At 41.9% G+C, this 13,720-nt stretch overlaps 1 protein-coding gene across 8 annotated transcripts in view; it reads left to right on the top strand.

Annotated features, from left to right (window-relative positions):
* ppfibp2b (PPFIA binding protein 2b) overlaps window positions 1–13,720 on the top strand; it is a 78,006-nt gene that overhangs the window by 19,624 nt on the left and 44,662 nt on the right. For 5 of the 8 annotated variants that reach the window (XM_084059726.1, XM_084059731.1, XM_084059727.1 and 2 more), the window contains exons 2-4: window positions 70–174; window positions 5,961–6,166; window positions 12,738–12,848. In XM_084059726.1, coding sequence (XP_083915852.1) covers window positions 93–174; window positions 5,961–6,166; window positions 12,738–12,848 — 399 coding nt within the window. In that variant the 5' untranslated portion in view covers window positions 70–92. Of the gene's footprint in view, window positions 1–69; window positions 175–5,960; window positions 6,167–8,103; window positions 8,208–12,737; window positions 12,849–13,720 lie in introns of those variants that run through there. The other 3 variants (XM_084059730.1, XM_084059734.1, XM_084059733.1) reach the window with 2 other exon arrangements.

Raw genomic sequence — 13,720 nt, forward strand, 5'->3', positions numbered from 1 at the left:
TATTCAATTTGTGGCATCAAGGCTTTGTTGATTGTCTCAATATGTCCAATTTGTCTTTCCTCTTCACAGAACATTGAAAGGTCTCAGGTCTGATGCTGCCATCAATTGTCATGGAAACTGATGCCAGTCACATGTTGGAGGCAGCCCTGGAGCAGATGGATGACATTATAGCAGGTAAGAACAGGCCTCAAACCCAGATTATCAGTAGTTATCATTAGTATCTGTCCCTGGGCCTATGCAAAGCCTATGCAAAGCAACCCTATTAGATGTTTTTCAACAATACAGTTTTCTGTTGTTACTGTAAGCAGCATTTGTGTACAGGAATCACACAGTTTGTTGGTCCCAGGGACAAACAAGGGCAACCTAGTGGTGTGCATAGTTTTAATGTTTTTATTATGAAGCATTGCAGGTAAACATACAGGGCATCCAACTCAACATGGGTCCATTTTTCTTTTTTCTTTTTAAACATACATCAATCAACAAGAATAAATATGACTTGACAGTCATATTATTAGCAGCTGCATGCTGTATTTTGTGTGTGTGTGTGTGTGTGTGTGTTCGTGTGCGTGTGCGTGTGCGTGTGTGTGCCGTGTGTGTGCGTCTTGTCAGCGTGTGATTGTTATCCTAGACCTGCTTGTTTCTCGCCAAACCTGGCAACATTGAATGTGCGACTCTAAATGCTAATTACGTTTTTTATATAAGTGGTGGCAACATTTTTAGACACCACACAAGTCTTCCTAAAGGTCCTTACATACCGGCGAATATAGCGAATATACGCAAAATTCGGACTCGTTCCGAATAATTAAAAGACGCTTTTTCGCTTCGCTTTTTCGCTTTTTCGCTCCATGTACGGAGCCATTGACTTTATAAGGTTTTAAAAAAACCCGCATTATTCGCACGAAAAAATCGCCCCGGTGTGTAACAACCTTAACAATAGCGAAGATTAAAGTAACGGTGAACATGGCCAAATAATAACTTAATAGCCCAACTACGTCTGAGGAAGCACGCTAGCATTTAGGCTAACTCTATAGCCTGACTTCTCGCCAAACCTGGCAACATTGAATGTGCGCCGCTAATTATGTTTTTTATATAAATGGTAAATGGTGCATTTATATAGCGCTTCTATCCGAAGCGCTTTACATTGATTGTGCCATTAACCCATTCACACACATATTCATACACCGATGGCGGAGGAAACCATGCAAGGCAAGCAAGCAATTAGGGGTTCAGCGTCTTGCTCAAGGACACTTCGACACTAACTCTAGGGGAGCGCCCCAGCCCGGGATCGAACTGGGAACCTTGTGGTTTTCCAGTTCACTCTACCCGGCCACTCTACCCCTGAGCCACTGCCGCCACATATATAAGTGTTGGCAACCTTCTTAGACAACACACGGGTCTTCCCAACAATAGCGAAGATAAAAGTCAGGGTGAACATGGCCAAATAATAACTTAATAGCCCAACTAGGTCTGAGGAAGCACGCTAGCATTTAAGCTAACTCTGTAGTCTGAAGCTACGTTGCACTTGCAGCGTACTGTTGTTGAAGAAACTAAGGAGCCTTGATTTCCTCAGGGAGGGGAGGGGAGGGGAGGGGGGATACTGCGGAGGACGGGCCGTCTCCCCATTGGCTTAAACGGGGAAGTGTCCCCATTGGCTTAAAGGAGTGAAGGACAGCCAGGACAGCCAGGTGTCGAATAGGTGTCGTGGATGATGATGTGTCTGTCTCTTTGTAGAGCAGCCTGGCAGCTGCTAAAGAACAACACAAGATCAACCCAATCACACACAATAGCACAATACAGAATTTGTTCAAGCAATTCAAAATGCAAATGCTTCTTTGAAGTGAATATAAGTAAAAACATGTTTTTTTTAAAACGTTCGGTTTATTGAATTTTTAGTTTTTTTACATACTCACAGGTCATATAGGCATGTACTGAAACAAATAAACCAACCAAAGAAATTAAAGTCACACAAAACACGATACAAATACAATAGAAAAAGAGAAAAAAGAAAAGAATACAGAGACCAAATGAAAACAACCAAAAATAGGCCTGCATTGTTAAGCCATGTGGGATTATCAACAACCTTGCCCTTTGACCACCAAATTGCACCATATGTTAGATATTGACATGAAAAGTTTCATGGCCATGTCTTATTTGATATCATACAGTGTATTGAGACATGATTTGATATCACACAGTTTATTGATCCATTGCAAACAGTGACATGCATACATACTGCACGTACGTGTGTATGTACAGACAGCCTCAATATACCCATGTTGCTGTTTCCCGAGACCAATGGAGAAAGGAGAATGCATGCTGTATACGCTGCATACAACACAGCTGTTTTGTAAAACAAGTAGGCCTACAAGAGTAATGAGAGGTCTAAACCTTTATGCATGTACCTACATGAGTTCAAGTCCTGACAGTGATGACATGTAAGCATCATTGGGGTGATGTTAAGGTTAAAGTTTCTAGTACTGAGTGTTAGTGTTAGAAAAGGAGAAATTGTTGTAATGTTCTCACTAGGATTGTAATGTAATGACAACGCTGTGTGTGTGTGTGTGTGTGTGTGTGTGTGTGTGTGTGTGTGTGTGTGTGTGTGTGTGTGTGTGTGTGTGTGTGTGTGTGTGTGTGTGTGTGTGTGTGTGTGTGTGTGTGTGTGTGTGTGTGTGTGTGTTAAATGACTAATTACCAAATTAGTGCCAAGTGTAAAACACAGAGGGTGGGGTTAGAGCTGTGTGTGTGCGTGCACATGTCTGTGGCTGTGCTTGCTTCATGGGATCTCGCTTCCTGCCGGCAACGAAAGACATTGCCAAAACGATTTAACTAACAGGGGGCAAATGCTTAATGTGGCCTGCCAACGAATGCATGTGTGCATGTGTGACAGAATTCTTGGGTGAAAATGCCAGTTACTGAGTGAAAGCGAACAGCAGGCAGGCAACTCTCCAATTAGACAGCGAAGGGAGATAGACAGGGCAGGATGCAGTAGTGAAACCAAGGGCTGCCTCATAAACAGTGACACATTGATTTGATCACTCACACTTGAATGTACGTGTGCAGCTGTCTTCTCTAATGCTCTGTTAGCTGCTGCTGTTGGCAAAATAACAAAAAAACAAAAAAACATGACCTCATCAAGGTCACCGAATGCCTCTCAATGACCACAAATAGAACTGCATTAAAAATCCCATTAGTGATATGATCAGCCAATCATTAACAAGGAAATTAGAACCATTTATCTGCTGTGCGTTGACATGGCAGTCAGATTGCATTCCAGAATGAAGTGCTGGGTTCAACATGTTATGAGAGCAATATTGAAAGCACTTTGAGTGGTAATGTCTTTGATGTAACCCTTGTTCTTGTTTGGTTTAAAATGGTGCTGCCATCTACTGGTTGCAGGCGGACCATCTCTGAGTAAGAGCAATCAATTAAATGTACAGCATACCAGAATATTCTGTACTTGTGATCATTTCAATGGAAAATAATTACATATTTGAATGAATATTTTTGTTTTTCTCAACTCAGTACCTTCCGAATCTAAAGAAGGTGATATGAAAGGAATTAGCTGTTTTTTTGTTGTTGTTTTTTTCATGAGAACATTTAATGTACTGTATAGGAGATACATTTCTTCTGGGCTGTGCTGAAGTTAAATCGGCATGAATTAACTAATGCTACATTTGGATGCTGTTAGTCACTACTAAACTCTGAGAATAATCTCTGAGAGCAAAATTGGCTGAATGTGAGCTGACATTGATTCTGTTAACAGATCTCGGTAAGACTTTTTTATGAAGCCCATGTCATTGTCTAATAATGCATTATGAACATGCATACAATGCATTATAATCTGCTTTGAATGTGTGTGTGAATGGGTTAATGGCACAATCAATGTAAAGTGCTTTGGATAAAAGCGCTATATAAATGCACCATTTACCATTTTATATGGCCAAGTATCATAATACTACATAATTTCTGGTCACTCACTGACTTCTTTTGGCCAGGATCACAGTGTGTTATAATTACCATAGTTGTAATGCATGTAGTCATTTATAATTATAATTATAATGCATTACAGTGTTATTATAAGTCAGTGTCAGTGTGGTCATTAGGTGCTTTAAATAAAGTATAATCAATAATAATAATATTAATAATAAAATGTAATAGCATTAAAACTATGCAAATGCATCCAATGGCCACTTGACTTAGACAGTGTTGATAGTGGTACAGTAGTTAGACAGGGTTGATAGTAGTGGTTTGTAATTAGATAGGGTTGATAGTAGTAGTTTGAAGTTTAACAGGGTTGATGGTATTAGTTTGTAGTTAGACTGGGTTGATAGTAGTGTTTTGTAATTAGATAGGGTTGATAGTAGTAGTTTGAAGTTTGACAGGGTTGATAGTAGTAGTTTGTAGTTGGACAGTGTTGGTAGTAGTAGTTTGTAGTTAGACAGGGTTGATAGTAGTAGTTTGTAGTTAGACAGGGTTGATAGTAGTAGTTTGTAGTTAGACAGTGTTGAAAGTAGTAGTTTGTAGTTAGACAGGGTTGATAGTAGTAGTTTGTAGTTAGATAGGGTTGATAGTAGTAGTTTGTAGTTAGACAGGGTTGATAGTAGTAGTTTGTAGTTAGACAGGGTTGATAGTAGTAGTTTGTAGTTAGACAGGGTTGATAGTAGTAGTTTGTAGTTAGACAGGGTTGATAGTAGTAGTTTGTAGTTAGACAGGGTTAATAGTAGTAGTTTGTAGTTAGACAGGGTTGATAGTAGTGCCTGGTACAGTAGTTTGTAGTAGGGTTGATGGTCCATGCATAAGCCTTTCCTCTCCAAGGCCTCCATGGGCACCAAGGGCTGCCATGGACGGATGGAAAGATAGTCTAAAATGATGGGAGGAGAAGTTCATATTGTGTGTGTTCATATTGTGTGCATATATCCACTTGCGTGCATATATGTACACACAATCATGGGTTACTGCTACAGTAAGACATGTGACAATTAATTCTCCATTGGCTTCAGGATAAATCTCTCGCTGTGTTCTGCAGCTGTGCCGGCCTGTTGGCTTACAGGCAGTACGTAGCAGCAAGATTCCACAGAGGAAGAAAATCACATGTTGTTTATATCATGTGCTCTTTTTCATGTACATGAAGGGATTGTTTTGTAAGGCTATTTGGCAGTGTAATGGCTAACTTCATCTAGTGACTAGTCAACACACACACACACACACACACACACACACACACACACACACACACACACACACACACACACACACACACACACACACACACACACACACACACACACACACACACACACACACACACACACATATATATGTATTTTATTTCTGTGAATGTGTGTAAGTGCCAGGGAAAGGATCCAGGTGACACATGGACATTTGGAATCATTGAGGAGGATGTATGTCTCTGATTAATTCTGTTTCTCTACAACTGTGGCGCATTAAGTACATACTGTCCTGAAAAATGTACTCTTACAGCTGGAATAGGAGCCTCTTCGCCAATTCTACTGAAAATTACACGTGGCAGCTAATCCTATCAAGTTTTATGCTGTAAGAGCTGAACCGAAGAAGACTTTATTTTATACATTTAACCACCTAGAACCTATATAGTATCCCAAAGGCAGTTTATTTTACAATACACACACACACACACACACACACACACACACACACACACACACACACACACACACACACACACACACACACACACACACACACACACACACACTCACACACACAATCCGAAAACAGCCGAGCTGTGTGAGCTTGTAGATCAGTTATGTTCGCTGAATGTTTGCCTATGATATGCCAGAATAGGGACGCTAGGGTTCAAGTGGTTAAGTAATCTCTCTCCTTTCCTCTCCTCCGCCTATGCTCTCGCTCTCTCTCTCTGTCTCTCTCTCTCTCGCTCTTTATCTCTCCCTCTGTTTTTTTTTCTTCCTCTCTTTCCTCAGGCTCCAAAGCAGCAGCAGCAGAGTTTAACGGCCTGTACGAGCTCGGTTCTCCGATCAGCACGGGTCCACTACAGGTGCTGCAGCTGGCTGAGGACTTGAAACTAGCCTTGGATCTACACAGCAACCAGGAAGCGAGAGGCAGCCTCAGGTCACAGTTACCTAGAGAAACAGCAGACGCTCTCATAGACTGGCTACTAAGCGGAACTGTGAGTACATACTAGTAGTGTGTGGTAAACACATACATTAGGTGCCTTGGATTGCAGCAACAGGAAGAGAGAGTCAATTATGGTGCTCACTTACTCAACTACTCAATAGAAACATAGATGGGGTGCCTCAATGTTATTTTGTCCAGTGACCCAACCTGAGAAATGTATAAAACATACATGCTGTTTCACAACATGCTTTAACAGAAGTAGTCTGCCTAGCTACAGATTCCTTTTTTGGGTGGCACTGACTGTATGTATCAAAAGCTAGAGACGACACAATATACTGTAATACACAGTATGTAAAATGGTGACCAGTGTATGGCGTGCGGATGGAGATCAATTCAAAGTGCAATCATTCACAGAATTAGTTCTGAAACACACACGCTTCTGAAACAGTGATTGATGGATATGAAATATGTTCATGGTTCTTTATTGTCACTTCCATAATAGAAAAATATCATTCTCCCCAGTGCAACATAAGTGTAAACCACAGACAAGATATCATTAAAGAATCATTAACAGTAAAAAAGTCATTAGAAATGTTAATTGTTTGGCGTCCTGCAGCCACACCAGGCACAGTTGGCAATGGAATAGACTTTCCACGCGCATCTTTAGACTCAACATGCTTTGGATGTTTTGTAAGTGGAGTGGCTCGTATTTGGCGCCGGCGAAATTATCGGCACAAGACATTAAACACTTACTAAGAGCAGCAGCTGTGAGGAGTCACAGAGATGTTTTCAGTGTGGAATATTTTTGTTTATAGAGTGTTGAGGTTTTTTTTCACCGCCCTTTTTTCAAGGTCAGTTATTCATAACAAATTAGCTCAGAGAGGCTGGATTGATCCTTTCATTCAGCAGCTGTGGGGTCAGAACCAAAAGATTTGTGAGTGGTGCTGTTGGGTCGTTTACCACGGTCCTCTTTCACCTGGGACCTGAATCTGAGACATGTTTTACCAGCCCCAGACTCTGTGTTTCTCACTAGTGCTGTTTTGTGACTTTTGAGATCTAAACTCAAAACTTTGATACAGTAGCCTGTTATTGCTGTCAAGCTCACTGAATTGAATGGGAGCGGAACATGTTCAGTTTGATGCGAATCCAACTTACTTTAGTACAGTAGATGAAATATTAGTGATTGTAAAGTTAGAGCAAGACAAGTTTATTTGAAATTAATACATTTTGAATAGAAATGAACTTGGACACTGACGTAGTGCTTTAGCTTCCATGAGGGGGAGTGTAAATGAGGACAGACTGGGTGAGGTGAAGGGTCAGGGGTAAAGGAGAGGAATTTAGCTGGACTCCTAGACAGCAACTATTCCTGGAGCTGTGGGGTCTTGACGCGTGTCTGTGAGGTTTAACTCAGACAGGACTTTCTTGGTCTGTGTCCCAGTCTGAGACAAGCCTGTTCATATCTTCCTTCTTTCCTTCCTTCCTTCCTTCCTTCCTACCTTCCTTCCTTCCAATGACTTTAACATATTGTAAAGGTGTAGTCTATGCATAAGTGAAACTGGGTCTTGGGTGATAGTATTAGTATTGCTGTGAATTCTGTCTATTGGGGGAGGGAGGGAAGGGGACATGCAGAGAGGGTCTGGGATGTGGTCCAGTACTGTAAGTGTTCCTCTGAGACACTATTACAACTCAGATCAACATCCTGGGCTTAACACACACTCTTTCTCTCTCTCTCTCTCTCTCTCTCTCTCTCGCTCTCGCTCTCGCTCTCTCTTTCGCTCTCTATGTCCATTACACCCTATGTCTCTGTTTTCTCTGTGACTCACAACTTCTCTCACTCACTCTCCCTCCCCTGTTTACACTTGGTGTATCTCTCTCTCTCTCTCTCTCTCTCTCTCTCTCTCTCTCTCTCTCTCTCTCTCTCTCTCACTCACAGCACACTCCTACTATACCTGTTTGTCTCTCTCCCATGCAGGTATTTGTATTCTCTTGCACCTCTCTAGTACCTCCACTCTCTGCTCACAGCCTCTCTATTATTATTAAGTATTGTACAATATTTTGTCAAGCTCAGGATTAAACTATATTGGAGTATCAAGGTACGTTCAACTGTATATTAGTGGAATCCTTTCTCAAAGTATTTGTGGTCTGGAAGTGGCTGCTCTCTTAATGGCTTGTCCTTATTTTACTTTTTTGATGTATTCTGTAACATCCATAATATCTTGGTTTGTTTTTTGTAAACAGGCAGAAGTTTTGTAATAACTCAATTAGATTTACTGGATATTAACAGTTTTCCCTGAGCACTGCCACTGAGTTTTACAAGCCCACATGTTGAGAGACTTTTGTCTCTCAGTGCATGATACATATTTACTCTACATGCATTTAAAGGGGATTTTGCATAATAGATAGATGTAGAGTCTTACTTTTGGGTTTACCTGCAGACATGAAACAATTATTAGATTCCAATTTATTTTATTTTATTGTTTTTCTTTGGCAAAGTTAAACAACAAAGGGTTTCACAGTACTGTTTTGTTTGTTCATGGGTCAGTTTTTAGTTCGGCATTGGCCTGAAAATTTCACAGTTAATTTAAATGTAACCAAATGGACTCATAAGTGTCCATTTGGTTCATTTAACACCTTCAGAGTTAAATGAACACGGAGGATTTGACTGTGTAAAGACTATTAACAGGGAATGTTGTCCCTGGACCAGAGGAGCTCCTTCTCTGCATCAACAGCAGAGGTCTCACATGTTGCACACAGTTAACCACCTAGAACCCCATTCTCCTTCTCTTTCTTTCTTTCTTTCTTTCTTTCTTTCTTTCTTTCTTTCTTCTTCTCTTTCTTGCTTTCTCTCTCTCCTGTCCTCCATTCTGTCTCTTCCCCAACATCTTGCTCCTAATGTTGTCTTTTCCGCTCTGTTTATTTCTACATTGTGAATGCTACACTACAACATCTTCATTTTTCTTTTATTTGGATATGTTCTGACATTTGTCCTTGTTACATAATATACTGTGATGGAGAGGGTGGAGCAGAGAGAGGGGTTGCAATGCTGGTACGATTCAAGAGAGAGTCAGACACCACCCAGACACTTTCATAACATGTTGTGATCTCATAAATACAACTTAACATCTGTTTCACCTTCGGCCCACTCCTTCTTTGTTATGTCTTATGTTCTCCTTCTTAAACTCTATTTCACTTTTCTACACTGTCAAATCCTTAACTTTGAATTAACATGATGAATTCATTTATGATGAATGAATGAAACACTGAGGATTTTACTGTGTATACTTGTAATAGAACATTCTCACTTGTTAGCACGCGCACACACACACACACACACACACACACACACACACACACACACACACACACACACACACACACACACACACACACACACACACACACACACACACACACACACACACACACACACACACACACACACACACCATAATGTGAGTGCATGAACTTTACAGCTGTCCCGGCTGTCTGTAGAGAAATCACTCACTTGCTCTCATTTCAACACTGCAGACATATAGTTCTCCCAACACAAACATGCATGAAGCACTGTGAGCCATGGCATTCCTTTTTGTCTAGTTTCTTCAAATTTAACATTTCTTCAGAAGTCAGCTAGGAGAACCTGAACACTGGCCATGGTCACAGTGTTGTTCTGTAGACAGTTATGCTCTAACTAACACATCTAAGTTGCTCTGTTCTAAGTTGCTCTGTTCTACGCTCTAGTCCTTCTTACTAAGTCATTCTGTTCCAAGTCCTTGTCTTGCTCAATGTAGTCTTCCCATCTCCTCTTTTCTCAGTCTGTCATCTTTTTCACCTCCCTTGCCTTTCTGCTCCTGCTCTCTGACACGCACGCACGCACGCACGCACGCACGCACGCACGCACGCACGCACGCACGCACGCACGCACGCACGCACGCACGCACGCACGCACGCACGCACGCACGCACGCACGCACGCACGCACACACACACACCACACACACACACACACACACACACACACACACACACACACACACACACACACACACACACACACACACACTCACACCACTGACCTAGCGAAGAAACATCAAAGATACATGCAATTAGTCAGTGCCCTGTTGGTTACTCTGGGATTACACACACACACACACACACACACACACACACACACACACACACACACACACACACACACACACACACACACACACACACACACACACACACACACACACACACACGTGCATGGACAGTCGTACACACCCTCATACAGATACAAATGCACGCACGCACACACATGCATACGTACTGTACACACAGGAAATGTGATAACTGTGTTACAGGCAGGAAGTCAGGAGACCCTTTGAGCACTGCTCATTAACACTGACCTGAGGGCTTTGTCTCTTCATCCTTGTCTGTGTGTGTCTCTGTGTCCAATTTAAGGTTTTAGATTTATGATCTGGACATTATTTTACCCAAAAGAATAGAGAGAATGAATGCTTACGGCAATCTTGGAAAAAAGACATCGAGTAGACAGCCTGTAAGAGAGAGAGTGTGAGAGAAAGAGAGATTATTGTTCAAGCTTTGCAGCTGTTCCTTAGAGCCATTGCCAGGTGCTGGTTTCCACTTAAGACTCAATCCACATGGTTGAGGGTAGAATGGAGAATTACACTCTATTCTATAGATACGTTTTTCAGCCTTGCTCTAGGGTGGCGCCATTGCTCCTTTTTGTGTGAGTTGTGCATATAACTTCTGGGTCTAAACTTCCAGGGCATCAGTGGTTCTCAACGTGGTATCTGGGGACCCCCACGATTCCTTGAGGGGGGGGGGGGGGGGGGGGGGGTACAGGGTGTCCCCAGGCAAATGAGGAGTTTAATATCACTATATATTCACTTGAAATGATTACAATGCAAAACCATTACACTAAACATTACAAATATTCATAATGGTGACATATTGGTGTTAGGAGTGACTATACTAACTTCTAACAATGTTAAAAGATTACCACCATTAATCTTTTTCTCATAGGCAATTTAATTATATTTAAACCAAAACATATTTGAATAACAGGGCTCCTGAGACAGAATCATTTGAAATGGGGGTCCATGGCCCAATGAAATTGCATGTGGGGCTGTGCTGTATACTATATGGGGCTGGGCTGTATGCTACAGTATATTAATTATCAATGTGTCTGTGTAAATGAACCTGTCAAGAGTTTGACAAATGATTGATTTTGTTATGGAGAAGGGGCCTACAAGATACAGGAAATGGAATTGTGGGTGGGTTCTCGTGGGTAATGGGTTCCGACCTCTCAATGGTCAAGGAAGTTAAGTGAGAGAGAGAGAGAGAGAGATTGAGAGAGAGGCATATGGTTGTTTTCTCTTGTATCTACTACAGGCAGTCATGTAAAGTCTCAGGTCTTTCAGATAGAGTTACAGAAAGATGGAGAAAGAAACAGACGGACAAAGAGGGAGACCTGGCTTGGTTTGTGTTTGCACTGACATTACAGCCTTTTGCCGCAGATGCTGGAAAGAGTGTGTGTGTGTGTGTGTGTGTGTGTGTGTGTGTGTGTGTGTGTGTGTGTGTGTGTGTGTGTGTGTGTGTGTGTGTGTGTGTGTGTGTGTGTGTGTGTGTGTGTGTGTGTGTGTGTGTGTGTGTGTGTGTGTGTGTGTGTGTGTGTGTGTGTGTGTGTACACGGGCTGAGATTCAGACACAAACAGATGACAAATAAAAAAGAACAGCAGCAGGACCTCCCCTCTCGCTCTCTCTTTCTCTCCTCTCTCCTGTCTTTCTCTCGCCGGGGGTTTGACCATTTGGCTCTCAGTCAGACAGACTGTCAGCAGCCAGGGAGAGACGAGGGACAAACAACAAAGGGCCAGTGAGCAAGAAGGAGAACAGGAGACGAGACAGGAAGGGAGTGACTGGGGAAAAGAGGAGATGGGAAGACTAGATTGAGCAAGACAAGGACTTGGAACAGAATGACTTAGTAAGACGGACCAAGTAGAACAGAGCAACTTAGAACTTACAGAAAGTCTCCGAACAGAGCAACTTAGAACGGAGCAACTTAGAATAGAATGACTTAGACTAGAACAGTACAACTTAGTTAGTACTGAATGACTTTGAATAGAACCACTTGGTATTGAATGACTTTGAATAGAACCACTTGGTACTGAATGACTTTGAATAGAACCACTTAGTACTGAATTATTTTGAATAGAACAACTTAACTTAAAACTTAAAACAGAACGACTCGAGGACTGAGGGAGGGACAAAATAGAGGAGAGTAAAGCAGGAGACAGCTGGGCAAGGAAGAGAAAGAGCATGCGAGAGAAACAGAGAAGAGAGAGAACAAGTGCTAGTGTGGAAGGAGAGAGGGGGGCACAAAAGGGGAGTTAACCCAGTGAGAAGGCAACGATCTTAGGTCATAAAAACCTCCTACACTCACAGCTGAGAATAGCGCTAACACACATACACACTCTTACATTCTTACAGTCTTACAGTTACGCTTACTTGCTGCCAACACTATTGCATGCTAGGATGTCATAGGGTTTTAGTTATACTCTTTTGTTATTCCATCTGAGTGCTGTACTTAACACAGCACGTGCACACATACACACACTGCAGCATCAGAGAGGACTTAGTGACACAAGACAGAAGAGAGAGGCAGGGCAGCAATGGGCCGGTAGCATGGATTCTCCCATTGACATTTACAAGCACTTCTCCTGGCTGAAAAAGGTGAGACTTTTTTTTGCTTCTAACTTTTATGATCCTGCTTCTTGTTAGATGTTTCTCCAGCATGATCTGTCGTTTTTACTCTTGGAACATTCCTTGCGGCAAGATGGGCTTCTTGAAGTTGACATTGCTCTCTAGCTTTCTTTATTGATGACATTGTACTGTGTGGGTCTGCGTGCGTGCGTGCGTGCACGTGTGGTTTTATTTGTTTGACTGTGATCAGTGTTGGGCAGTAACTTATTACTAATAAGTAATACTGTATATTACCCTAACATTAGTACCACTTTATAACATCTTATCTACTGTACACTGACTGTGATTGAATGGAAACATGGGGAGATGCTTGTGTTTAATCAGGTAAAAGAGTGATGTTTACCGGGAACTGTGTCCTTATGCATCACTGTTCCCGGCAGAGGATGAGTGTTGTTGTCCAGTCCTCTATGTTATTTTCCGGGTCAAATGTTTTCTTATGTCATTCCCCTTGGTTTAAGAGCTGGGCTGTGTCTCTGATCTGGGCTGAGTCTTATTATTGTTGTTGTTGTGGGTGGAGGTGATTATGTGTGTGAGTGTGCATGCCTATGCATGTGTGTGTGTTCATGATGTTTGTTGATATGAGTTTGCGTGTGTATCTCTGTGTGCCTGATGTGCGTGTGTGTAGGGGAAGGAGTTCATGATGAGTTCAGGACCAGATGAGAAGCATTATCCATCATCTGATTGCTCTTGACAATACAGAAGTGATTCATGCGGTATAGTCAGGATTCATTCAGTAAGACGCTAAACTTTCTGTGCTGTTGTGAGGAAGTTGCAGACAACTTGTTTATTGCACATACTGTACCGTATAGCAAATGAATGAAAGATGAGATTTTTATCTTTAA

Source organism: Gymnoscopelus microlampas, assembly GCF_963454915.1.
Source record: "Gymnoscopelus microlampas genome assembly, chromosome: 6".
NCBI lineage: Eukaryota > Metazoa > Chordata > Actinopteri > Myctophiformes > Myctophidae > Gymnoscopelus > Gymnoscopelus microlampas.